We start from the raw sequence: 27,418 nt of genomic DNA on the forward strand, positions 1-27,418 counted from the left end.
AGCCAAATATTGGCTTATTCGTGACAATTTTAAATTTATATAAATATATTAAAAAGCATTTCTAAGTAAGGAACGGTGTCATATGACGCTTTTTCTAGGGGTATTTTACTTTCTGTAATCTATGTACAATAAAAAAATTTAGATATTGCATAGTATAAGATTTGATCCCATGACATGCATCAAGTTCATATACTAAAGTTTTAACCATTAGAACAAGTTGTATTTAATGTTAACATTTTAAAATACAATATTAATAAAAAAATTTCCTTACCTCGGACATGATAACTAATTTACTATACGAATAGAGTGTTTTAAAAACTAGAGTGTTTCCGAGTACTATTACCTATTATATGATATTTCTAGGAATTTTTTTTATTTTGATATCCAAGCTTCCGCAAAATGTCACTTTAATTTGGTACTAGCTTACGTAGTGCCACTTTGGCTACTTGAGATTCAGACGACTTCACTTGAGTTTCAATTGGTCTTTATTTTTTTTTCAGGTAGTCTTCATTTTTTTTCAGGTAGTATTCATTTTTTTTTCAGGTAGTCTTAATTTGTTTTCAGTTAGTGTTAATTTGTTTTCAGTTAGTCTTCATTTTTTTCAGTTAGTCTAAATGAAAGTAAGTTACCTCTAAATGAAAGTATCTTAGGTCTAAATGAAAGTAACTTAGGTCTAACTAAAAGTAAGTTAGGTCTAACTGAAAGTAAGTTAGGTCTAAAAGAAAGTAAGTTACCTCTAAATGAAAGTAACTTAGGTCTAAATGAAAGTAACTTAGGTCTAACTGAAAGTAACTTAGGTCTAAATGAAAGTAAGTTAGGTCTAAATGAAAGTAACTTAGGTCTAAATGAAAGTAAATTAAGTCTAAATGAAAGTAACTTGGGATTCTTAGTTTTATTATTCTTTCATTTAACAACTAACTAATATTAAAAAAAAAAAACACTAACCTCTACTTTCCTCTCACTTTCTCTTTCTTCTTCATTCCTCTTATAGCTGATTTCTTTCTTCTTTGTTAGATAAAAAAAAAAGCATAACAAAACTATATACATTCAATGGCTCGATCTTTTTCTAACGCTAAGGTTTTCTTCTCCCTTGTTGTTGACAACATCTCCATGGTCTCTCAAAGGTAGTTATACTCGTGTTTTTTACCTCTAGAATGTTTTCAAGTGTTGTCCAGCGGCGTGGCGGCGGCGGCGGCGGAGGAAGAAGATGAAGAAGGAGCAGCAGTACCGTTGTCGCGGATTTGTCCGACGAAACATATTGGGTCAGACGGTATGACCCAATACTTTCACATTTCATTTTAGGTACCATAGTTTTGAACGTAATTCCACTTCAGAAAAAAATAAGCTTAATATTGTTATAGCTTCTATTTATTTTTACTAACGTGACAATGCCTATTTGTTGAATTGATGTTAGCCAATTCAATCGCCAAATAAACAATAGAAATTAACCTTCAAGACCAAAAAGAATAGGATAATTCTGCTGTATGAATTAAAGGTAGAACGCACCACTCTTTTCATCCTCATATATAAGAACTTGTCTTCTTTCATCGTCTACCAAATTCAACTTCACAAATCACGTCTACATTTAATAAAAACCATAACTAAAAGAAATAAATGATATTAATAATTCAACCTTTGACAGTGTTCTTAAAACAATCCAATCTTTTGATAATTTTGGAATGATTCAACCTTTTTAAAGTCTCTTCTCATAATGGATCTAGGTAACTTTTTACCTAAACTTTAGGTAAACTTTTTCAGACCAATTATAGTGTGACACCTATCGCACTTAACTTGTAATGCCAGTCACCAGGGGTGGGGCGAACATAATGAGGGCCCTATACACTCTTTTAAAATTTGGCCCTTCATATTAATTAGTTTATAAAAGATATTACATTCTCAATTTAAAAAAATACTTTTATATTAAAAATAATATCTGAACATCATATTAAAATAATCTAAACAAAAATCACCAACCACACATTGTACATCAATTTAAAACCACCCATCTCTTGAACTTCTTCGGAAAAATTTGTTGAATTGAAGTTTAAGAGTAAATTTTATTGGAAAATTGCGAAAATAAGATAGAGGAGTATGAGTAGAAATTAATGAGAAAGAGTTAGGAGGAGAGAGAAGAGAGTAGCCATTAATGGGGAATAAGCAGCCAAAGAAAAAAAAACCACGTGTGATGGTTAGTATTAATGTGAATAAGTGATGAGTCAGCCGTCATAATTGAAAGAGCAAAAACTAAAAAAAATTGCTCGTACCTAGAATCGAACCCGCACCCTTGTTGCCCATCCCTTACTACTTTACCATTGATCCAAATGCTTTCCTTTTGTTTTAATTTCAAACATTATTTAATACATATAATATATTTTGGGGCCCCTCTATTTTTGGGGCCCTATTTCGTCGCCTATACAGCATGGGCCAAGAACCGCCCCTGCCAGTCACGAAAGGGTCAAGGACCATTATGAAAAGACACCCCAAAATGTTGAATTATTCAAAAATAATCAAAACTTAGGATTGTTTTAACAAGACCTGTCAAAGGTTGGATTACTAGATCCCATTTATCCTAACTAAAATCAACTTTTTAAATAATTTTAAGTATTTATTGCAAATAAAACTCTCATAATTTTATTTTATGATTCTCTTCATTCCAAAAATAACAATATGAACACTTGGTTTAAAATGAGTTTTAAAAGATATAATTAAGTTGTTATGTGGTTATCAAATGTCATTTTATTACAAAATAATATAATATGAAATATTGATATATTTTTTTTATTGGAGGAGGAAATGAAGTATATTTTTGTATCGAGAGAGATAAATTAGATAACGATTTACTTTTTTTCTTTTGGAAAAAAGGAGTGTTAGAATAGTATCGCATCTTACCACCTAGACTTTTCACGTTTTTAGAAACTCCCACCTTAATGAATTTTTTTTATAAATTTCCACATACCATTTTCAATTTTATTAAAAACTCCCACCACTTAACGATTTTTGTAAATACCATTAACAAAACCGTTAAATGGGTCCCTCATATACATTTTGTTAACAAAATTGAACTTGAAATATATAGTTGCAAATCTTTCCAAATAGTTATAATTCGTTCCAAACTTGCTCCAAAATTGTTGAGATTTTGCCCTTAAATTGATGAAATTGACTTTGATTTCAACGTAAATTAATAATAAAATACATATATGAGGCTACTTAACGGTTTTGTTAACGGAATTTAACACAAATCGTTAAGTGGTGGGAGTTTTAATAAAATTGGAAATGGTAGGTGGAAATTTATAAAAAAAATTCATTAAGGTGGGAGTTTCTAAAAACGTGAAAAGTCTAGGTGGTTTTGAACAAAAAAAATCCTATAATTAAACTAGTAAAACCATGCCAAAAAAAATAAATTGTCAAACTAATTTATAACAAATGAAAATGAAAAATATTTAAATTATTTTAAAATAGACGAAGTACCATAAATGTAATGTAATCTTTTACTTGTTTTGGGTGAAACATGATGCTTTAAGTACCTTCCCCCTCACGTCAAAAAAAAAAAACCTTCCTTTAGCTTATCTCCACATACCACCAAATCGCAACAGCAAAGACAATTCTTTTTGTTTTTCCACTTATAGTTGATGGGGTTCTACATCTTAGTACTTCTCTTCCCTTCTCTTTATTTCCTCTTCCACTTCCTAAAATGGGTCTGCATAAAAAGACACCAAGATTGCTACATACTAGGCTATGAATGCTTCAAACCCAGTAATGACAGAAAATTAAGTACCAAATTATCAGGTACGATCATATGTCGAAATGAAAATTTGGGCTTAGACACCTACAAGTTCCTTCTCAAGGCTGTCGTTGGTGCGGGCCTTGGAGAGGAAACTTATGCTCCAAGAAGCATCCTCATGGGGCGCGAAGAAAGACCAAACCTTGATGACACCCTCAATGAGATGGATGAATTTTTTCAAGATAGTATTGCAAAACTCTTTTCCAAATCTAACATTTCTCCACAAGATATTGACATATTAGTTGTTAATGTGTCAATGTTTGCATCCACACCATCTTTGGCCTCAAGAATAGTGAATCATTACAAGATGAGGGATGATATTAAAGTTTGCAACCTTAGTGGGATGGGGTGTAGTGCTAGCCTAATTTCTCTAAGTGTTGTCCAAAATGTTTTTAAGGTACAAAAAGATCGTTACGCGTTAATTGTAACAACCGAATCCCTAAGCCCTAATTGGTATTCTGGTACTGATCGATCCATGATTTTATCCAACTCTCTTTTTAGGTCAGGTGGGAGTGCTATCCTCTTAACTAACAAGTGGTGTCTAAGGAAGAAGGCTATGTTGAAACTTAAATGTCTTGTACGTACGCATCATGGGGCTATAAATGAGTCCTATGAATGTTGCATGCAAGTGGAGGATTCCGTAGGAAAGCAAGGGGTCCGCCTTCATAAAGGCCTACCTAAAACCGCCACTAGATGTTTGGTTGATAATCTTAAGATTTTAGCCCCGAAAATCTTACCTATAAGGGAATTGGTTCGATTTGCAATGACAGTTATAGTTTGGAAATATATTTGGAAACCTTTTAAGCATAGATATACTCGTACAATGGAAAAAGGTAATAAACCAGCTATTAATTTTAAGACAGGGGTAGAACATTTTTGCTTTCATACTGGAGGAAAGGCAGTGATCGATGGTTTAGAAGAGAGTCTTAAGTTAGAAGAGTTCGACGTGGAGCCAGCAAGGATGACTCTCCACCGATTTGGAAACACATCAGCGTGTAGCTTGTGGTATGTTTTGGGGTATATGGAGGCCAAAAAGAGGCTAAAAAAAGGAGATAAGTTGTTGATGGTTGGTTTTGGGTCAGGTTTTAAATGTAATAGTTGTTTGTGGGAAGTAGTAAGGGACTTAGATGGGAGTCATAATGTCTGGAGTGATTTCATTACAGACTACCCTCTTAAGAGCTTGGCTAATCCTTACTTGGAGCTCTTTGGTTGGATTCATGATGAAGATGTTACTGCTGAGAAGATTCGCGAGATATGCGGCCAAGGAAAGATTGATTATCCTGGAAAAATTATTTAAATTAATTATATACAACCAAAGTCACTTATTATCTTAAATGTGAAACTTTGCATTCCTATTTATCTTATTCAATTCTTTCTACTATTTATTAAGGACATATTAATTGCCTGAGGAAGCTATGTAAAAGCTAAAAATCCTCTCATATCTACATGTAATAAACAGTAAGGTTGTTTATGTCATTTGCTTTTCTATATGCATGCTAGCTTTAATGGATGAAATTATGGTTTTTCTGAACGGAGAATGGACCACATATTGAAAGCACACCAACGTGAAGAGTAGGGTATCAAAACCCATGTGAAAAGATGGAGAGAGAAAGTGAAGAAGTGATGTTCAAAAATGAAAATAAGGGAAATGAGAACATTTTAGGACACCCAAAATAAAATACGGGAACTATATAATGGAGCGAAGGGAGTATATCCGAGGTTATTAGATGTAATGGTTTTTTCACCAAATACCCCTGACACATCAACAAATTCACAATATACCCTCCATGTTTCAACAATTCACCATATACCACTGACTTTTCATTTTTGTGCACCAAATACCCTTTTTTAACTGCCGTTAACTCATCGTTAACTTTATTTACCATTTTGCCACAATTAACTCCTAACCCTAAAATCTAAACCCTAATCCTTAACCCTAATCTAAATACTAACCCTAAAATCTAAACCCTAATCCTTAACCCTAAGCCCAGCCCAGCCTCGCCCCTCCCCTTCCCCCTCCCTTTGCCGCAACCCCCACCCCCCCTTTTGCCGCAACCCCACGACCCCACCCTCCCCTTCCCCTCCCCCGCCACCGCCCCAACCCCTCCCCTTCCCTCCATCGCAACTACCACCCCCTCCCCCCCTCTGCCACAACCCCCACCCCTTCCCCCTCCCTCCCACAGCCCCGCGAAGCTGACCACGCACTTCCCTCTCTATTTTCGTCGAGGAACCCCTCCCCCTGCTAGCTAAATCTTACCCAAATCTGACGAAATCATTCGAGGGAGGGAAGAGGAAGACGATTTGAGGGTGGGGGAGGGGTGGGGGAGGGGTGGGGGAGACCGGTGGTGTGGGGGAGGCCGACAAAAGCAGCTTCATGGTAGCCGGTGTTCGAAGGGGAGGGGTGGGGGTTTGGTGTTCGAAGGGAAGGGGTGAGGGGTGGTCGGCGGTGAACGGATGCACAGGGGGTGGGGAGGCCGGCACGCGCAGCGTCGGTGGGGGTGGGGGAGGCCGGCAAAAGCAGCGGCGGTGGGGGTGGGGGAGGCGCCGGCACGCACATCGACGGTGGGGGAGGTAGAGGGGTAGGGGCTGGGGTGGGGTGGAGGGGAGGGGGTGGGAGCTGCCAAGGGGTAGGGTTAGGGTAAGGGAGAGGGTTTAGGGGTAGGATTAGGATTAGATTAGGGTTAGGGTTAGGTTAAATTAGGATTAGGGCTTAATGATGGTAAAATCATAAATAAATCTAACGGTGGGTTAAGGACAGTTAGAAAAAGGGTATCTGGTGCACTGTTTTCGAAACACAAGGGTATACGGTGCATTTCTGAAACATTGAGGGTATATGATTAATTTCTTGATTTGTCGGGGATATTTGGTGAAAAAACCGTAAATGTAATAATCAAATTGGATTTGTTCAAATATATAGGAAGAAAATATATAACTATCAATATAAAAATATATATATAATAAGAAGTCCAAATATATAAATCTATAAATGATCGAGGAATATATCATACTCCAACAGTTCTTTTCAGATAATCATAATGGTCAGAGCAAGTCATTCATTTGGAAGTAGTTAGATTTGCATTAACCCAGGGAAATGCAATTATGCAAGTAGCTGGGAATTAAGCTAACCAAACCAACCTAGCCACCGTATTAAATGCCATTAAAGTTTTTTTTTTTTTTGATAGGTAAGTGTGAGTTATCATTACAAAACAAAACAATTTACACCCTAAAAATCCTTAAATAGCCACGCTAACCCAAGAATGCCATTAAAGTTAGACTTCTCTAAATTACAATAAATATTAAATACGCACGTAATTCTCATTTATCTAGAGGGAAAATCATATTATTATTACTCACTTTTATGTTATTTTCCTCCCTTTTTGTTATAATTTGTGACTAATGACTACTCCCTCCATTTTTTTTAATTGCTACATTGTTGTATGTATAATAATTTTTACAATGTCACTTTCAAACTATTTGGAGTGTACTTTTTGACCCATTTAATGTAAAATAATGAGAAAAGGTGAAAAAAGTAGTACTTTTGGTTGGTAAAAGAAAAGAACAAATATAAAATTATTACTTTATTGTGGGCCAAGTACACCAAGTAAGAAAAATATAGCAATTCAAAATAAATAACCATTTATAAAAAATGTAGCAAATAAAAAAAAGGAGTAATAACTACAGAATAAGTAAATGTATTTCCTCTTAGAAATCAGAAAAAAAAAAAGCGATGGAAATTAAGAGTTAGTGATAAGAGATAGAAAAAGACGATCATGGTGAAGAGAGAGGGGGAGGGGGGGGGGGGGGGGGGAAGATGAAAGGCGGCGACGATGACAAGCTTGAAAATCGTTGAAATCCTTAGAGAGAAGGTCGTCGGAATTGAAGATGTCATCAGCTTCGGAGGAGAGAGAAAGAGATTGAGGGATTGCAGAGGGGAGTGAGGAGAGAGAAAATGAGGACGAAAAAAGCATTGAGTTTCACCAGAGCATAACCAGCGCATCCCCTCTCTCTCTCTCCCCAACGGCGTCTTCGGCAGCCGTCACGAGGGAAGAGTGGAAAATAAGGGGAGAAGATTTCGCGTGATCACTAAGGGGAGAGGATATTGTTTTACCTTATTTCGGGTTCCCCATTAAATTTGGAATGCCTAAATTCTTATCAATTCTATATCTAAGCACCTTATGCAAGCCATTGCAAGGGTAGGTACTACTTTGCCTGGATCGCCTTAGTAGCTAGCTATATAGTTTGATGAAGTGTTGGAGTTTAAAGCTTACATATTAGGTTATTCATTAGGCTTAATTGTTCCTTAATCCAAGCATTAGTTTGTTCGATATTGTAATTACTTCAAATAGTATAAATAGGCTGCTATTGTAATGCTTCATCACCCTACTAGGATGATGAAAATCTGTTGTCATACCAAGTATAAACAAATAGATTTGGCGCAAATTTCACATCTTTCTTAGTTTATCTTGACAATTTGTTCCCTTTGCTTCCATGCCTTTGTTATGGTCAATTTTCTATGCAGGTCTAGACCAAGGTAGCGTCAGACAGTTCGTCTAGAACATGACTATTGCGGATGGTCTAAAATAAGCTTATAACTGATTACATATAATTGTGAAAGACTAAGTAAACAAGGAGGAAAGTGCAAATGGAAGCAGAATAAAGTCTAAAAAAGTCTAAGAGTTCTTGGGATTTACCCAAGGATCTCGCCCCTGTTGACGCAACTACCAAGGCGTGGGGTCAAGAGTATATAAGGCAGTCTAACCTAGTGAAGAAAGTATCTACGACATTTTTTCTACACCCAATTATCAAGAGAACAATGACAAGCGTACATTGACTTTATATTAAGCAAGTTGCATTCACATTCTTCAAGTTTTATCATTCATAACTACTAGTGTTAGATTGAAGATGAAAGGCGGCGACGATGACAAGCTTGAAAATCATTGAAATCCTTAGAGAGAAGGTCGTCGGAATTGAAGATGTCATCAGCTTCGGAGGAGAGAGAAAGAGATTGAGGGATTGCAGAGGGGAGTGAGGAGAGAGAAAATGAGGACGAAAAAAGCATTGAGTTTCACCAGAGCATAACCAGCGCATCCCCTCTCTCTCTCTCCCCAACTCTCTCTCGGCAGCCGTCACGAGGGAGGAGTGGAAAATAAGGGGAGAAGATTTCGCGTGATCACTAAGGGGAGAGGATATTGTTTTACCTTATTTCGGGTTCCCCATTAAATTTGGAATCCCTAAATTCTTATCAATTCTATATCTAAGCACCTTATGTAAGCCATTGCAAGGGTAGGTACTACTTTGCCTGGATCGCCTTAGTAGCTAGCTATATAGTTTGATGAAGTGTTGGAGTTTAAAGCTTACATATTAGGTTATTCATTAGGCTGTTAATTGTTTCCTTAATCCAAGCATTAGTTTGTTCGATATTGTAATTACTTCAAATAGTATAAATAGGCTGCTATTGTAATGCTTCATCACCCTACTAGGATGATGAAAATCTGTTGTCATACCAAGTATAAACAAATAGATTTGGAGCAAATTTCACATCTTTCTTAGTTTATCTTGACAATTTGTTCCCTTTGCTTCCATGCCTTTGTTATGGTCAATTTTCTATGCAGGTCTAGACCAAGGTAGCGTCAGACAGTTCGTCTAGAACATGACTATTGCGGATGGTCTAAAATAAGCTTATAACTGATTACATATAATTGTGAAAGACTAAGTAAACAAGGAGGAAAGTGCAAATGGAAGCAGAATAAAGTCTAAAAAAGTCTAAGAGTTCTTGGGATTTACCCAAGGATCTCGCCCCTGTTGACGCAACTACCAAGGCGTGGGGTCAAGAGTATATAAGGCAGTCTAACCTAGTGAAGAAAGTATCTACGACATTTTTTCTACACCCAATTATCAAGAGAACAATGACAAGCGTACATTGACTTTATATTAAGCAAGTTGCATTCACATTCTTCAAGTTTTATCATTCATAACTACTAGTGTTAGATTTGTATTGACTAACATACATCATTGACAATAGTTACATAATGGATTAGTGGACTCATAGCCAACCATAATTGATAGATGGTGGACTCATGTCTACCATTCTAATGGTAGACACGGGTCAAAATGCAACCCAAAAAACATAAAACACGTGAATCTAATGTACATTGATAAGTGCGTTTCTAACGCACTTTATGACCTCCTTTTGGTTTATTTTGGTCCCCCTTATTCTCTTTACTCCCCTCTTTTCTCCTCATTTCCCTTTCTACTTCCTAACTGGATCATTGATTGATTATAGTGACATTTTGCTAGATTTTTGATATATTTTGATCAAAAATCTAGTACATATGCTTTCACCATGTTTTCTCGTCTTTTCATTACAGGTATGACCCTTTTCGGGGCCAAGTATTGCGAGATATGGCTTAAGGGGAAGAGCTAGAGAAACCGAAGGAGCTTGAGGTACGCTTGGAGACACCGCACACAATGGTGAGTCGGCACCTTCGCGGTTTCAGAGATAAAACACAGACCACATTGGTGCGCACGCACCAAACATAAGGTGCGCCCGCACTACATAGATGCGCCAGCACCATTTGACGAGTATTTCCAAGTTTGAGGCATAAAGGTTAGGTGCGTCCGCATCTGACAACGGTGCGCTCGCACCTCTGCTTGATGCGCCCGCACCTCTTTTTGTAGCGCCCACACCCTTCGTTTTCGGAATGAAAAAAATTGACCTTCATTAAAAACGATAGTTTTGTTTAGTTTTAGACTTATTCTTTATTCTAGTTTTTAGAGAGAATTATTAGGGTTCATACTAGAAAGATAAACACTTGAATTTTATTGAGGTTTGAGATTTATTAATCATAGTTTGTGATTCCGATAACATTAAAGTACTTTTTATTCAATTTAATTTGAAGTTTCAGTTTTTATTTCATTCTTTTCGTGGTTATTCTTTTTCTTCCTTGTCTTCATTCTTATAGTCTCATAATTGCTATCTCTTAATCATGTTTAGCCTTAGATTAGTTATAGATTTTATGTTTAATTGCTTAGAATTCATGATTAGTGAGTAGTTTCTTATTTAGGGTTAGGGCGAAAGTATGGATTAGGGTTTTTAAATGTTTTGTTGATGTGATTGCGATGTTTTAAAGAAGCTTATGAATTGATCTTGGTGTTTTGAGACATTAGGATAGATATTGATCACATTTACGCTTTGGTATTTTGAATTCAAATGTTCTTAAATCGAATTTCTACTCATTTATCATCCCCAAGAATCAACTTAATTAATTTCTAGGCCAAGATATTGGCTAGAAATTAAGGGGATCCTTTATTAGGGGTTTTCTGAATTTATCGAATCTCTTAATAAATTGACTAAAGACCATTCGAGAGAGGATTTAGTTGATCGATTAAGTGATTATTCTTGAGGACCATTCAAGAGAGAACTCGAGTATTTTAGATGAAAACTAAACCTTGCATAATCGTCTATGTTACTTCACAATCGCATTAACATTCATTGTCCATTCTTATTCATAATAGTAACCTTAACTCTAGCGTCTTCCTATCTGATATTTTAACTCGTGTTATTTGCTTGTTCTTGTTATTAGCTAGTCATAGTTGTTACCAAACCTTTTCAAACTCCCAAATACCCTTCAATTAGGTAATTTATACTTGATAGACTTTAATAAACCCCATTTTCCCTGTGAATCAACCCTTGACTTTCCCTTACTATTTTCTTAGTAATTGCTTGTGAGGTTTTGAAAGTATTGTTTGAAAAGCGATTTTTGGTACCTAAAAACCTCTTCTCGATATGGCGCCGTTGTCGGGGAAATGGTGCTATTGATTGAAGTTTGTTTTAGTTTAGCTTGCTTAGTTGATTTTTCTTTTTTTATTAGTTTAGCTTGCTTAATTGAAGTTTGTTTTAGTTTAGCTTGCTTAGTCCGATTCCGCGTTTTTAGCGTCTGATTTTTGCGGACGCTAAAGGCTGACATTCTTGTTGTGTTAGCTTTGTTGTGTTACATGAGAAGAAGAGCTCACGGTTCACCCTCTTTGCCTTTAGATCCTGAAATTGACCGTACATTGCAAAAGATTCGAAAAAATTTGGAAAATTTGTCTTTGGGTTCCGAACCATCTTCACCAGTCTCAAGTACAACAAGTGAAGTTGAATCAGAAATGGGTGAAGCAAATCCACAACTCTTTAGGGATTTCATAAATCCGGGTTCCTATGTTCTTCAAGGTGGTATTCGTCTCCCCACCACAACTATAAATTTTAGCATTCATCCTCAGTATACTCGGATGGTGAAAGCAGAGCAATTTTGTGGGGAGGGGGGGTCGGATGAGGATCCTCTCGACCATCTTGACATGTTTCTTGAGATATGTGCTATGATAACAACAAATAATGTCTCCCCTGACTATATCTAGATGCATTTGTTCCAATCTTCTCTTACCGAAAAGGCAAAATCATGGCTCAAGTGCTTGCCTTCTAATTTCCTCACTGCATGGGAAGAAGTCAAAATGGCATTTTTCAAGAAATACTTCCCGAAGTGGAAGACGAAAGACTTAAGGAGGAAGATCTCCTCATTTGAGCAAGAGAGCGATGAGACGCTTGCGGCAGCTTGGGAGCGGTTTAAGGAGATGATCCATTCGTGTCCCCACCATGAGTTCAATAAAAACCTCCTCATGCGGTTTTTCTATGACGGCCTTTATCCTATGTCACGTGCCAACCTTGATGCTGGAGTGAGAGATTAACTTTCTAAGATCCTGCAAGAGCAACTTAAATCCACTATAGAGGAAGTGATCAAGAACTATTCATGGGGTGGACGACGAAGAGGTGTTCAACCGAAAAAGAGCAGGAAGTTTGAATTAGACCCCATGGATCAAATTCAAGCCAAGATGGACCAACTTGACAAAAAGCTTTCAAAGATCAATCTCGCCTCATCTAATCCTTGACAGGTAAATTGTTTTTCTTGTGATATTTGTGGTTGTACCGACAATGATACTTCTTATTATGGAGATACCCACTCGGAGCATGTGGCAGCGATAAATTCTAGAGGAGATGGATATAAAGGGAACCAAGGGTATGGAAGCAATCAACAAGGGGGTTGGAGACAACCTCAACAAAACTACACCCAAGGCTTCAACCAACCTCAACAAGGATGGAATCAACCTCAACAAGGGTACAACCAAGCTCAGAATCAAGGGTATGCGCGAGGGTATAACCAAAATTATAACCAAGGTGCTTCATCCTCACAAGGGTCAAACACTTACCTAGCTCCACATCAAAGAGCCAATACCCAAAAACCTCCCTCTAATCCTATTTCCCAAAAAAATCCCGAACCATTCCATCCCCGATCCAACCTCTCTCAAATTCTCCAACAACTCCAATCCATGAACCAAATTCTCCAAAATCATGAGCAAAGGTTTCAAGAGCTACAAGCCCATAACAAAATGCTTGAAATCCAAATCGCCCAAGTAGCCGAGAAGAATCCCTCAACTCTCACAAATCAACTTCTGGGTCAACCCATCCTTAACCCCAACCTCCATCAAGACAAAGTCATTTATTTGAGGTTGGGAACCATTTATGAGGGTCCTAAGATGCCTAATGGGGAGTTAGAGAAGGAAGAAGAAGTTGAAGTTGTTGAGAAGGAGGATGAAGTTGAGGAAAGTGAGAAAAAGAAGAAGTAGTGAAAAATGATTAGTCACAAGTCCAAGTTGGTGATAAAACTCCATTACCATCACCTCCACCAACCAAGACCTATGTGCCTCCGATTCTCTATCCTCAAAGGTTGGTAGAAAGAAAATTGAGTGACAATTTCACTAAATTCCTCAACATGATGAAGAGCCTGCAAATTAACAACCCCTTTCTTTAGGCTATGTCTCAAATGCCGACTTATGCTAAGTTCTTGAAGGAGATTCTCTCTAATAAACGTAAAATTGAAGATGAGCTTATCACCCTACCCTACCAAGTGAGTGCTCTTGTGCAATGAACCATGCCCAAGAAGCAAAGGGACCCCGGGAGTTTTACCTTGCCGGTGAAGATTGGTGATTTAGAGTCTAAGAGTGCACTGGCCGATTTAGGAGCGAGTGTCAATTTGATACCTCTATTTATTGCTAAGCACCTTAAATTTCCTCTTCATCCTACACGAAAAACGATTCAATTGGCGGACCGCACAGTGAGAGTTCCCTATGGTGAGTTGGAGGATATACCAATTCAAGTTGGGCATGTGTTTGTGCCATGCGATTTTCTGGTAATGGATATGGAAGAAGATCCGGAGACTCCTCTTATTCTTGAAAGAGAAGCTCTAGAGACATTGGGTGCCGTGATAAACTGCTAAAACGATCTAATCACGGTTGAGGTGGCCAATGAGGGGGTTGTATTTGAGTTCTCTAAGACTTTGAAGAGGTCTATGATGGAGAGAATTTTCCGGGTAAGTCTAGTGGAGGATGAGATAGAGGATGCCTCGAGTGTGGTTCACACAGGGGATGAGTTGTATGCTACTCTTACCGAAGCCCCTAGCGTGGACATGGAAGAGGTGAACAAACTCTCCATGCTTCTTGACATTACCATTGAGCAGACACAAAATGAAGCATTTGATATTCTAGCTACATCCAATGACAAAGAGGAGTGTGCTAAGCCTCCTCTGAAGTTAGAGTTCAAACCCCTTCCCTCCTTTCTCAAATATATTTTTCTTGATGATGCATGTACTTATCATGTTATTGTAAATTCGAGTCTTGATGACATCTCTATATCAAAATTGATTGAGATACTACAAAAATATAAAGATATCATTGGGTATTCGATTGATGACATTAAGGAGATAAGCCCTTCTCTTGCTATGCATCATATCCATCTCATCGATAGTAATGCTTCCTCCATAGAGCATCAGAGAAGGCTCAATCCTAATCTCAAAGAGGTTGTGAAAAAGGAGATCATGAAACTGCGTGACGCGGGAATCATCTACGCTATCTCAGATAGCAAGAGGGTGAGCCCGATTCATGTGGTTCCAAAAAAGGGAGGCATGAATATAGTTGAGAATGAGAAAGGAGAAACAATCTCCATTAGAACTGTCACTGGGTGGAGAGTCTATATTGACTACATGAAGTTGAACAAATCCACCCGCAAGGACCATTTCCCCCTTCCCTTTATTGACCAAATATTGAAGAGGCTTGCTCGTCATTCACACTTTTGCTTTCTCGATGGTTATTCTGGATTCTTTCAAATCCCCATTCATCCGGATGACTAAGAGAAAACCACCTTTACTTGTCCGTATGAGACATTCGCATATCGAAGGATGCCCGTTGGTTTGTGTAATGCCCCCATCCACTTTTAAAAGGTGTATGACAGCAATCTTCTCTAACATGCTAGAGGATTCTATTGAGGTGTTCATGGACGATTTTAGCGTGTGTGGTCTGTCTTTTGACACATGTCTGGTTAATCTTGAATGTGTATTGAAAAGGTGTCAAGAGACGAACCTCGTCCTGAATTGGGAAAAGTGTCACTTTATGGCGAGAAAGGCATTGTCCTTGGGCATAAAGTGTCGAAGAAGGGCATTGAAGTGGATCCGGCAAAGGTTTCGGTTATTGAGAAGCTTCCGCCACCGAACTCGGTGACAGGAGTTCGTGATTTCCCTGGACATGTGGGTTTTTACCGGCGTTTCATCAACGATTTTTCTCAAATAGCCAAAACATTGACGAATCTACTCCAAAAAGATGTAGATTTTGAGTTTGATGAGTCTTGTATTAAGGATTCTGAAACTTTGGAAAAAGCCCTTATTTCTGCCCTCATTGTGCAAGCTCCGGATTGGAGCTTGCGTTTTGAACTAATGTGCGATGCTAGTGACTTTGCAGTGGGTGTTGTTCTTGGGAATGAAAGGAAGGAAGGCTACATGTGATAGCTTATGCAAGTAGGACTTTGGATGACGCTCAACGGAATTATGCAACTATGGAGAAGGAGATGTTGGCCGTTACTTGACATAGCTGTTGTGTATACGGACCATACTACGGTCCGTTATTTGATGAGTAAGAAAGATGCCAAGCCTCGACTCATTAGGTGGGTGTTGCTTCTTCAAGAGTTCGATTTTGAGATGAAAGAGAAGAAGGGGACATAAAATATGGTAGTTGACCATCTTTCTCGCCTCCCTCTTGATGAGAAGCTCTTGGATTTGGACGAGATCCCTATTGAAGAAGATTTGAGAGAAGAAGCGCTATTCGCCATTCTGAAGAATGAGATTCCATGGTTCGTGGACTATGCGAATTATTTGGCTTGTGGGATTGAGCCTCATGGTTTTAAATCCAAACAAAGAAAACGGTTTTTCAAAGAAGTTTTGAGGTTCTACTGGGATGACTCGCTCTTATTTAAGAAGGTGTGTGCCCAATCATGAGATGACCTCGGTTTTGAACCATTGTCATACCTTGGCATATGGAGGGCACGGTAGAGCAAGCATAACTGTTGCTAAGGTGCTCCAATGTGGTATTGTTGTCAACGTCAATTTGAGTTTGAGTGTGGGATGACGTTTTGTCGACGTCAACCTGAGTTTGAGTTTTGTTTAGGTATATTCGAATGAGGGCTGACAAAGCTTGAATCTCAGTCGAATATGTTTGAGTGTATCTGAATAGTCGGCACAATTTTGATGTGCTTGTTGACTAATTGCAGAGAGAATTCTAAGAGAATTTTATGAGCTCTTGAGAATAATGATTTTTCCGTCCCCTCAACTGAGAGATGTGAAGTCTATTTATAGGGAATGGAGATCCCTTCATGGACTTGGTAATTTATGGGTTTGGGCCCGTTTATCACTTGGAAGTCTTTTTACCTTTGCCACTTGACCACCTTATTTGGACTAATAATCTGGGCTAGCCCAAATATTTTAGAACCCAAATTATATTTGTTTAATTTAATTTGGATATGTTATATTTGAGTGGGCTAAATTAATTAAATTGGGCTAATCATATATATTTTAGCTCAGTAATAATCAATTTATTTTAATGTAAAACACTAATAAATTTTTAGTGTCTCAATTAAACCCCCTCGAGATAGTGTCACGTACACGATTTGAAGTGTTTAATCGTGACAAGGTCTCGAATTTGTATTTGGTTTAGCAATTAGGTGACAATCACCATGATTGCTTGATAAAAAAAAAACTTTTTTAATAGTCTTGAATTTTTACAACTCTATCAAGTCTTAGATTCGAGAATTTCAATTTTAATCCGGTTTGGATTTCTTTGTTATCGACTACAATAAAACTTATCCTACTAGGTTTTGGCTTTTGGTGCACCCGTTTATAAATACACGAATCCCATATTAACAAACTAGCGAGTTGCGACGCCTTTCAACTCGAGTCTGACAAACTAGTATCAAGGGCTCGTCTTTCTTCATCAGTGCAATTTCAACCTTTTTTTTTGTGAGTCAACGTAAGCCACTATCTCCTTTTTTTTTTCTTTTTTTTTTGAAGCTTTCCTTAGACTTCTGTATAATCACTTCAGTGCAAGTATTTCTTTGATCATGCTTCTTTCTTCTTTTATTTTTATTTTTTTTGCTTTTTTTTTCTGTTTTTTTAATTTAATTAGCATGAAATACTTTTAGTATTATACTGTAACATGTAATGCTGTGTATTATGAATTCATGATGGCCAAAAAAAAAAATTTTCTTCGACCATATGATCATCACCATGATTGATCTCTTTGTTTTCTTTTTTCTTTATATGACTTTGTTTTATTTGCCATGATGATAATCAAGGACCAAGATTACCACAATATTTATTTAGCCTTGTGATGACTAAATCATGATTTATATCAACATAGATACTAAGTCCCTGATCATCTTGAACTGATTCGCTGCAACTTTTTTTTTTTCCTTTTTGTTTCATGTAACGTATGAACTAGATGATTTTAGAGGCAATGTTGTTGAAATTACAGCAAGATCCTGCATCTCCAACTTCATTGATGAAACAAGATTCACTTTTTTATCAAATTTCACTTCCTTTTTTTTTGTAGATTTTTTACCCCTTCGACTGGAGTCTCGGTGGCTTCTTTTCGGCTGACTTTCTCGGCGGCGGCGGATCTCTCTCGGCCGGGTTTGTGTTTTCGAAGCCTTTGTTTTTTTTTTCTTTGCCGGCGTTTGGGCACCATTGCCTGGGTTTTTTTTTTTTTTTTGTTTGATGACAGAGAAAGTTAGGTGTTTGTTTGTTTTTGTTTTGGATGGTTGAGGAGAAAGAAAATGGAGGTTTTGTGAGATTTTGTGAAGTCTTATAACTCCATATATGGAGTTTTGAGGACAGCACTGTTTATGACTAACGTTTTTCTTTTTTTTTTTTTAGTTTGTTTTGATGGATAATTTTGTTCCTATGACATCATGATCATGAACATCCTCATACATGTTCGTGAAACTAGTGTATTAGGAATTGCTTTTGTGATTTTGTTTTTTTTTTTTTTCTTTTTCAACAGTTTGGATTTTTGACATACTATGTTTGACTTGCAGTAATCAAATTTTGCGAGATAAACTTCTAGACTATCTTTGAAGCGTTGCAGAAGCTCAAAACTAGTGAGGTGATGATTTTGTTACACCCTTTTTGTCTAGAATATTTTATCTGCATATCACTTTCTTTTGTGCATGTGTACCCGTGTATTTTTTGTGTGTGTGTGTGTATGACACTTGAAGACGAAGACGAAGGCAGGGATTCCGTCGTGATGGGCCACATGTCTTTAGCACTGTGAGCCTGTCAGGGGTGTTATTCATATGTCTTTAGCACTGCGACACTGACACCTCCAGACAGTCCCTTGAAGACGAAGACGAAGGCAGGGATTCCGTCGTGATGGGCCACATGTCTTTAGCACTGTGAGCCTGTCAGGGGTGTTATTCATATGTCTTTAGCACTGTGACACTGACACCTCCAGACAGTCCCTTGAAGACGAAGACGAAGGCAGGGATTCCGTCGTGATGGGCCACGTGTCTTTAGCACTGTGAGCCTGTCAGGGGTGTTATTCATATGTCTTTAGCACTGCGACACTGACACCTCCAGACAGTCCCTTGAAGACGAAGACGAAGGCAGGGATTCCGTCGTGATGGGCCACATGTCTTTAGCACTGTGAGCCTGTCAGGGGTGTTATTCATATGTCTTTAGCACTGCGACACTGACACCTCCAGACAGTCCCTTGAAGACGAAGACATTCGACTCCTCTCCCCTTAGTCATTATGTTCGACCCCTCTCCCCTTAGCTATTTGTGTGCTCCTTTCTTTCTTTTTTTTAACACGCATTTTTTTTTTTCAGGATGGTGTACTTCAAAGAATTTAAGCACGGCGATGACATTCATCTTTCTTTAATTGACAATGAAGAAGATGATCTACGAACTGGCATTACTTTTGTTATTCACAAATCATTGCTTCGTCCTGATGGCATGCATACACATATTAACAAAGGATCTTTACTGAGTGAAATGTCAGTAAAGGTGAGCAAGGGGTCCCACGACATAACTCCGATGTATGTCCTTAAAAGCACTGTTCGAGACAACTTTGAGCTTCCTACGTCTTCATCGATGCTTGGTCGCAGAATCATTTCAGGTTCGGTGCGGTGGGGCTCTAAAAGTTTGAGGATCTCGGGCGAGGCGGTTTACCTGCCTGGTTATTGGGAGTGGACTGAGGATGTTTTGTCTCGTTTTGGGTCAATTCTCGACTCTTGTTCTATTTACCCTGCAGTCCAAGCTTCTCTTTTTCTGTATGACAAGAACCCAGACATCATTCGCTCATTTTGTGAGAGCTGGTGTCCTACTAGTAATACACTTCATACCATGACTGGCGAGTGGTCTATTTCATTGTGGGACTTGTACAAGTTTGGAGGGTTACCCATCGTCGGAAAAATTTATGATGAGACAGTCCCTAGCTACAACATCATGCGTGCTCGAGACAAAGAGGGCAGACGATTACTATCTCAAGCTTGTGAGATACTGTTTGTTGTTTATCATACCCTAACAAAGGACCCCCACTCTAGGAAAGGTGTGAGCGCTCAAAGCTGGATTGATTTTTGGTGTAAACAGAAGAGAGTTCACAAGGAGCCTACCAAGAGGCGCAGATACTCTGAGTCTCGCCCAAAATTTACTGCTAATCCAAGCGTAAACATTGAAACCCAGCCGATTGTTTGGGAGAAAGCAGAATCAGATATGTTTAACCTTCTTGGACTCAAAGGTGTGAATAGGAGGACAAACACTTATGTTGCTGCCTTTATATCTTGTTGGTTATGCACTTTTGTGTTGCCTGACTCTGAAGAGAGGTTGATTAGACCGAGCACTTTTGAGATTGCTGTCTTGATGGCATGTGGGCACACCTTTAGTCTTGCCGTTCCAGTGCTTTCCAGTATATATCGCGGTCTGAATGCTATTGCAAGCGCTCCGAAACCAGCTTATTCAAAGACCTTCTTCCCAGCACATTACCTTTATGGTTGGTTAGCATATTATTTCAACACTCACCATGACGCCGACCCTGTCCCACCTGGTCCTTGGATGGTTATATATTCGGGTGCACAAGGATCAAAATTCTTTAACGGAGATGATGCTCATAGTCTTATACATGCAGGGGCGTCAATTAACGTGGGTTGCACCATGTTGAACAAGAACAAACATGACCTTTTGCATGATGACGGTCAACTAGACCCTGTCAAATTCAGTTATATGGTTTCTCTTCGATCAGGTTACCTCGTCTTGCGTTCCTGCGACAAGTTTCATGTTGAACCTTACTCCCCACATCGATTTGCACGACAGTTTGGCTATTGCCAAGATTACACTGGCTTACTGCGTCGTGATGTACAAGAACGGCAGGTGTCTTACTATGAAGCTTTGCGTTATTGGACGCTGCTTTTGTTTACGGAAAGCCAGTCTCGTGTTTTTACACCATGCCAATCACTAGACTGGAAAAACTTGGTGACATCTGAATTTGCTAGCTGGTGGCCTAAAGTGTCTATTGGGGATTTGAGGAAGAATGTTGAAATGCTTTGTTCAAGTGCCCTGACTGATGCATCAAAGTACAAGCACGGTCCACGACATAATGATGGAAAGCGTTTGGAGCCGCCAAAAGATGACGATTTACGTCTTAGAGGCACTCCTGACAACCGCAGTAATAAACCAACACAGATCGTCATGGTTCCATTAATGGTGCAGACACTAGTGACACAGAATCCGATGTCAATTTTAAACACAAACGTAATGGGAAGAGGAAGTCAACCTCCCAGGCTCAAGGAGTTGGTGCATCGAGCTTTGCGAGTTTTTTTGATAACATACCAAATTCTCCTTTTCTTCCTACCGATCTTCATTTGGTAAGTTCGACTTCCTTCTTTTCCTTCTTTTCCTTTAATTGCTTCCTTTTATTTATTGATTTCCTTTCAGGACGGTGACTGACTTGGATGCGGGCATTCAAGACATTGTAGATGATAATCGGGTTGTAGAGGGCGATACCCATCCTCCAACCAGAAAAGGAAAGGAATTAAGGATCGCCTAGGATTCGACGCATGTGGACCAAGCGAAAGAGACTCATCCAATGTGCCTATCTTCATCAACTCGTAGTGAACGATCGATTCAGGGTCCCCATTCTCTTGAAGTCGCCTCTAGGGCTTTGGATATTCACCCTAACGATGTGAACGCCTCAGATGACGCTATAAAGGGTGATCACATTCCTACTACATCTTCTAACACTTTTTGTCCAGGGCCTAATTCTTCTACCATCTTTACCAACGCTATCAGAAGCATTGGAGCAGGCTATCTGACCATGTTGCAACAATCGCCTTTTTCTGAGATTGAGGAAAAATATGCAGAAGCTCGCATGGTGTATAAAGGCATACAAAACCTTAAGGGTGACCCACGTCCGCTGAAGCATAAGGTTGATTCCTATTTTTGGTCTGTCAAGACTTATCTTGCTTTAGAGGCAGAAGTTGCAGGGCGCCAGCGGTCAGAGCAGGTGGAGCATGACATGCGTGCTCAGTCAGAGTTGCTGAAACAAGCTGAGTCCGATTTTGTTAAAGAGCAAGAGAAGCAAAAACTATTAGAGGAACAGATGCAACAGTCACAAAAAGGGTAAGTGATCTAGAAGCTGAGTTACAAAAAGCTTGTGAGGAGAAAGTTCATTTATCTGATGAGTTGGGCGGCTAACAAAACCCGTTTGATGTCCTATGAAGAACAAATAAAGGCTGTGAAACAAACCCTGGATAGTTAGCAGCAACACCTCTTTGAGTACTGATGAGATTTCCCAACTCGAACAACATAGGGTGAACCTTCTCGAACTACAATCTGCGATCAAACCCTTTGAGTGGATGGATTGAGACTGAACACATATTTTGTTTTATTTGCTTTTATTTTTTTATGAGATGAACGCATCGTCCCCTTTTTTTTATTTTTGTTTTTGTTTCACCGTTCACAGTTTATACTCTTGCGGGCCAGGAGTATTACAATTTTTTTTTTTTTTTTGTTTCGCCGTTCACAGTTTATACTCTTGCGGGCCAGGAGTATTACAATTTTTTGTTTTTGTTTCGTCGTTCACAGTTTATACTCTTGCGGGCCAGGAGTATTACAATTTTTTTTTTGTTTTTATTTCTTTTGTGGTGTGGTGTGGCTGCACTCGAGTAATTTTTTATGTTACCCTAGCTGCCTACGTACTTGTAAAATGTCAACAAATTGCTTTTACAAGATCAAGCCAACGTAGTTCAAATGCACGTATGTTTCTTTCAACATATGCAGTTTATCCTCTTGCTTAGGAGTTAACGCTGTTCTTACTTTTCATGAGTAGTAGCGCTTCAGAAACTTGCCGTTGATAGGCCCCACCCGTAATCCGTCAGCGTCAACAATTTTATAGGCCCCATTAGTGTACACCTCTTTGACAACGTATGGACCATCCCATTTAGAACTGAATTTACTTCCCGTCTTGCGAGAAATAATGATGGGTCTCTTAATTGCTAGGACCATGTCTCCAACTTGAAAGGAACGAGGTCGAACTTTCTTATTGAAAGCGCGTGACAGGCGAGCTTGGTAGCACTCAGATTTTTGTTGTGCTTGGAGTCTTTTTTCGTCAAGCGCCTCCAACTCAGCAAGTCGGAGTTTATCGTTTTCATCAGACGTCAAGCCTTCCTGTATGGCAATTCGCAATGATGGAATTTGAAGTTCTAGGGGGAGAACTGCCTCAACGCCATACACCAACGAGTATGGGGTTGATTGTGTTGCTGATTTATATGTCGTTCTATATGCCCATAAAGCTTCCCCTATTCTTTCATGCCAATCACGTTTGGACTTGGCGACCACTTTGCTCAATAAACTACAAAGTGTCTTGTTGAACGCTTCAGCTAACCCATTCGCAGGTGCATTGTACATTGATGATCTATGTTGTGTGAATTTAAACTTCTCACATAAGTTTTTCATCAACTTATTGTAAAATGGTGTTCCATTGTCCGTGACAATTCGTTGGGGTACACCATATCTGTAGATGATGTGAGTACGAATGAAGTCAACAACATTTTCTTTTTTCACTTCACGTAGGGGGATGGCTTCTGCCCACTTAGAAAAATAATCAGTCGCTGCCAAAATATATGCTTGTCCAGCAGATGACTTTGGTGTAATTGGGCCAACTACATCGAGTCCCCATGCTTCAAATGGCCAGGATGCGACTGTGGGGTGCAATGGCTCTGGAGGTTGATGAATGAAGTTAGCGTGAAATTGGCAGGCTTCACATTTCTTTGCATAGTCCATGCTATCTTGTACCATGGTTGGCCAATAGTAACCCATTCTTTTAATACGGTCAGTAGTTTTGGACCAGACTGATGAGCGCCACAGACTCCAGAGTGAGCTTCCTCCATGGTTTGTTTTGCTCTTCATCTCCAAGACATCTTAACCAAAGACCATGAAAGGATCGTCGATAGAGAGTCCCCTTTAATATATAAATCGTGAGGCTCGACGACGAATCTCTGTCTTATGTTTGGATCACTTGGCAATTTTTCATGTTCCAAATAATCGATAATTGGTTGACGCCAATCTTCTTTGTCGATTTGATAGACAGAGATTATGTCGACTTCTTCAGCATATTCGTCAACACCATCGTCATCAGGAGTAACAACCCATTGTTTGCAAACGGGTACATACATTCTTTCTTCTGCCCCCAGTGCCAAAGTGGCTGCAAGCCCAGCTAGCGCGTCAGCCATCTTGTTGGCACTCCTTGGAACATGTTCTAACTTGACGGTATCGAGTTTGTCAAGCAATTGTGATGCTTGCCTTTGACAAGGGATTAAATCATTCTTTTTGACTTCATATTCACCTGATAGTTGTTTTAGGACCAATTGGGAGTCCCCGTGAATGTCTAAATCTCTAAGTCCCATTTCGATTGCCATTTGGAGGCCTATTATGAGTGCTTGGTACTCAGCCATATTATTGGAGCACAGTTGAGTTAGCATAAAAGAGTATGGCAGTATACACTTTTCTGGAGAAATGAAGACAACTCCAGCTCCCGCACCGTCATGACGAGCGGCACCGTCAAAGTACATTTTCCAAGGTGGGAGTATTTCAATGAAAAACACGTCTTCACCTGGCAAATCATCTGATATCTCCCATTCTGCAGGGACTGGGTGGTCCGCGAAAAAATCTGCTATCGCTTGCCCCTTGACAGCCTTTTGCGGAACATACACAATGTCATATTGTTTCAGAAGCATAGCCCACTTTGCAAGTCTGCCAGACAACACGGGCCTTGAGAGAATGTATTTTATTGGGTCAGACCTTGAGATGACATGAACTGTATGTGCTTGCATGTAATGTCTTAATTTTTGGATTGCAAAAATCAAAGCAAGGCAAATTTTTTCAATGGGGGAGTAATTCAATTCAGCACCCACCAAAGTTCGGCTTAAATAATAAAGAGCTGTCTCCTTACGATCTTCTTGCTCTTGAGCACACATTGCCCCCAGGGATCGCTCCTGCGCCGCGATATAAAGGATGAGTGGTTTCCCTTTTATTGGTGCCCCCAAGACGGGGGAGAAGACAAATACTTCTTGATACTTTCAAGGCCTTTTTACATGAGTCATCCCATTTGAATGGGGCATCCTTTTTCATGAGATGACTAAAAGGATGACATCTGCCTGCCAAATTGAAATAAACCTTCGAATGTAAGCGAGACGCCCTTGGAGGCCACGCAACTCCTTGAGGTTCTTAGGTTCAGGCATCTCTTGGATGGCCTTAATCTTTGCTTGATCAATTTCAATGCCCCTGTGCCTGACAATGAAGCCTAGAAACTTTCCTGAGGTGACGCCGAAAGCGCACTTGAGAGGGTTCATCTTTAATTTCCATTTTCGCAATCTTTCGAAGACTTGACGAAGGTCATGTAAATGATTCTCCTTCTTCTTAGACTTTACCACCAAGTCGTCTACGTAGCATTCCACAATTTGATGCATCATATCTTCGAAAATTTTCTGCATTGCACGCTGATACGTAGCTCCGGCATTTTTCAAGCCGAAAGGCATAACTTTGTAACAGAATATCCCTTTAGGGGTTCGAAATGCAGTTGCTTCTTGATCTTCAGGAGCCATGTGGATTTGATTGTATCCAGCTGTACAATCCATAAATGACAAAGCCTCATGACCAGTGGTAGCATCAATCATGATTTCCGTTACGGGGAGTGGGAAATCGTCCTTTGGACACGCCTCATTCAAATCGCGGAAGTCCACACAAACTCGTAACTGTCCATTTTTCTTTCGTACTGGCACAATGTTTGCTATCCAAGTAGGGTACTTGACTTCACGAATAAATCCTGCATCAATGAGCTTGTTTACTTCTGCCTCAATTTCAGGAATTAGTTCTGGCCTGAAACGTCTTTGAGATTGCTTCTTTGGCTGACACCCTTTTTGATGGCTAAACGATGGACAGCGACTTTCGGGTCGAGTCCTGGCATCTCCTTATAGCTCCATGCAAATACGTCTTTATAATCAGAGAGTAACATGGAATATTTTTGTTCTTCATGTTGGGTAAGAGAAGCGCTTACGTAGACAGGGCGTGGCTCTTCTTGAGTTCCAAGGTTTAACTCTTTTAACTCATCAACGGTGGCTTGCCCCCCATCTTCAAGAGTTTTAGGAGCCTCATCTGTTTCCATCTCCTCGTCACTTTCAGGAGCCTCATGCCCTGTGATATGGTTTGAAGAAACAAATTCAACATCCTTTTCTTTTTCTTGACTAGGCGAACTCCTTTGTTTGTTAACACTATGACACGACCTTTGGCTTTCAAAGGTGTATGTTCAATGATGTCTACCACCTGTGTACGCCTCATGCGAGATGGAATAACACTTTGAGGTGCGTCCTCGCCTTTGACTTCATCTTTGCTTCTTGTGATGCGACTTAGTACCGACCGTCTTGGTTGTTTATCAATTGAGGTCGATGCGCCAAGACGTTTAAAGACAGATGCTTCTTCTTAGAGAATCGAGAATCTTGTAAGGGTGTTCGTGTTTTTGGTTTCACACCTTCATTTAGTCATGTCCACCAAGTCTGTCAAAAACCGATGTATGGTTCTTTATGACAGGCGACTGTATTCGATCAAAGACCGATATTTTTTGCTGGGTCGCACCTTCTTCACCCTCATTTTCTTCGACTTCCTCCGCAGTAATATATTGTGAAGAAGAGGTTGTCCCTCTACGCCGTGCGGAAATTTTGATGGGTGTTGGAGCTTCAAATCCCAAACCAACTTTAGTCGGACGTACCTCAACGCCATATTCTTGTAATTCTTTTGTGTGTCATTGATTCCATGAGGCTCAACCTCAATAACATTTCCCATGGACGCTGGATTTTCGAAGTCATAACCAGAGTTCGCCAAGAGCTTATAAGCGTTTGGGTCAAATTTACCCTTGTTAAGCCATTTTCTCCTAGATTGATCAACAGATTCCGATGTCGGAGGCTTAGCAATTTGATTGTGGTTGGCTCTAGGCAAAGGAACAACCACTTCTTGCTTTAAACATTGGAGAGTAGTCTCATCTACTCCTTTTTCTTCCTTTGGATCTACTTTCATGACCTGATGCCCTGCAAAAGGTGATTCCCCTTCCTTACGACGTGATTTAGGAATATATCGCAAAACTGGAGTAGTTACTGAATTCTTCATTGCTTTAAGGGGTTGAGCAACAACTTCTTCTTTTACCTTCTCCCTGTATTTTTGTTGTTGCATCTCAGTGGTGGTTGACTCCCTAGAGCTTGATGACGATGGAATGTCACCATTTTTGTTTGTACCCCTTTTCCCCGTTGAAGGAATTTTAGATGGCAACATTTCACTCGAGGGTTCTTCATCTTCAAAAAACTTAGCATCGGCAAAGTACGAATCTGTCATGCTAAAGGGTTTTACATCTCCATTTATTTTCTTCTCTCCTCCTCGATAAAATTTCAGACATTGATGAAGGGTTGATGCGACCACCCCATTTTCGTGTAACCATGGTCGTCCAAGCAACATTTTATATGACGTCTTTGTATCTATGACATGGAAGAGAGTAGATGATGTTAACTCTCCCATCACAAGGTTAAGACGTATTATGCCTATGGCACGCTGACTGTTCAAATTGAACCCCTGGATCATTAGACGACTATCAGAAAGATCTTCCATAGTGATCCCCAAATCAATCATGGTGGACTTTGGCATGATGTTGACAGCTGAACCTCCATCCACTAAGATACGATTCACTCT

General features: G+C 39.3%; 1 protein-coding gene, 1 non-coding gene and 1 pseudogene across 2 annotated transcripts; 1 reads left to right on the forward strand and 2 right to left on the reverse strand.

Annotated features, from left to right (window-relative positions):
- The first annotated feature begins 3,198 nt into the window (after positions 1–3,198).
- LOC104897143 (3-ketoacyl-CoA synthase 12) lies at positions 3,199–5,162 on the forward strand. The gene has a single exon (XM_010683969.4). The coding sequence runs from the start codon at positions 3,630–3,632 to the stop codon at positions 5,076–5,078; it is 1,449 nt and encodes a 482-aa protein (XP_010682271.2). The 5' UTR covers positions 3,199–3,629; the 3' UTR covers positions 5,079–5,162.
- A 7,151-nt stretch (positions 5,163–12,313) lies between these two features.
- Positions 12,314–12,420, reverse strand: LOC125499224 (small nucleolar RNA R71). The gene has a single exon (XR_007275941.1). It is a non-coding gene; the product is annotated as a small nucleolar RNA R71 (small nucleolar RNA).
- An 11,172-nt stretch (positions 12,421–23,592) lies between these two features.
- Positions 23,593–26,908, reverse strand: LOC130591867 (uncharacterized; annotated as a pseudogene).
- Between the last annotated feature and the right edge of the window lie 510 nt (positions 26,909–27,418).

Source organism: Beta vulgaris, chromosome 6 (assembly GCF_026745355.1).
Source record: "Beta vulgaris subsp. vulgaris cultivar EL10 chromosome 6, EL10.2, whole genome shotgun sequence".
NCBI lineage: Eukaryota > Viridiplantae > Streptophyta > Magnoliopsida > Caryophyllales > Amaranthaceae > Beta > Beta vulgaris.

Excerpts from the sequence above, each read along its gene's own strand:
- LOC104897143 (XM_010683969.4), top strand. The coding sequence starts at position 3,630 with ATGGGGTTCTACATCTTAGTACTTCTCTTCCCTTCTCTTTATTTCCTC.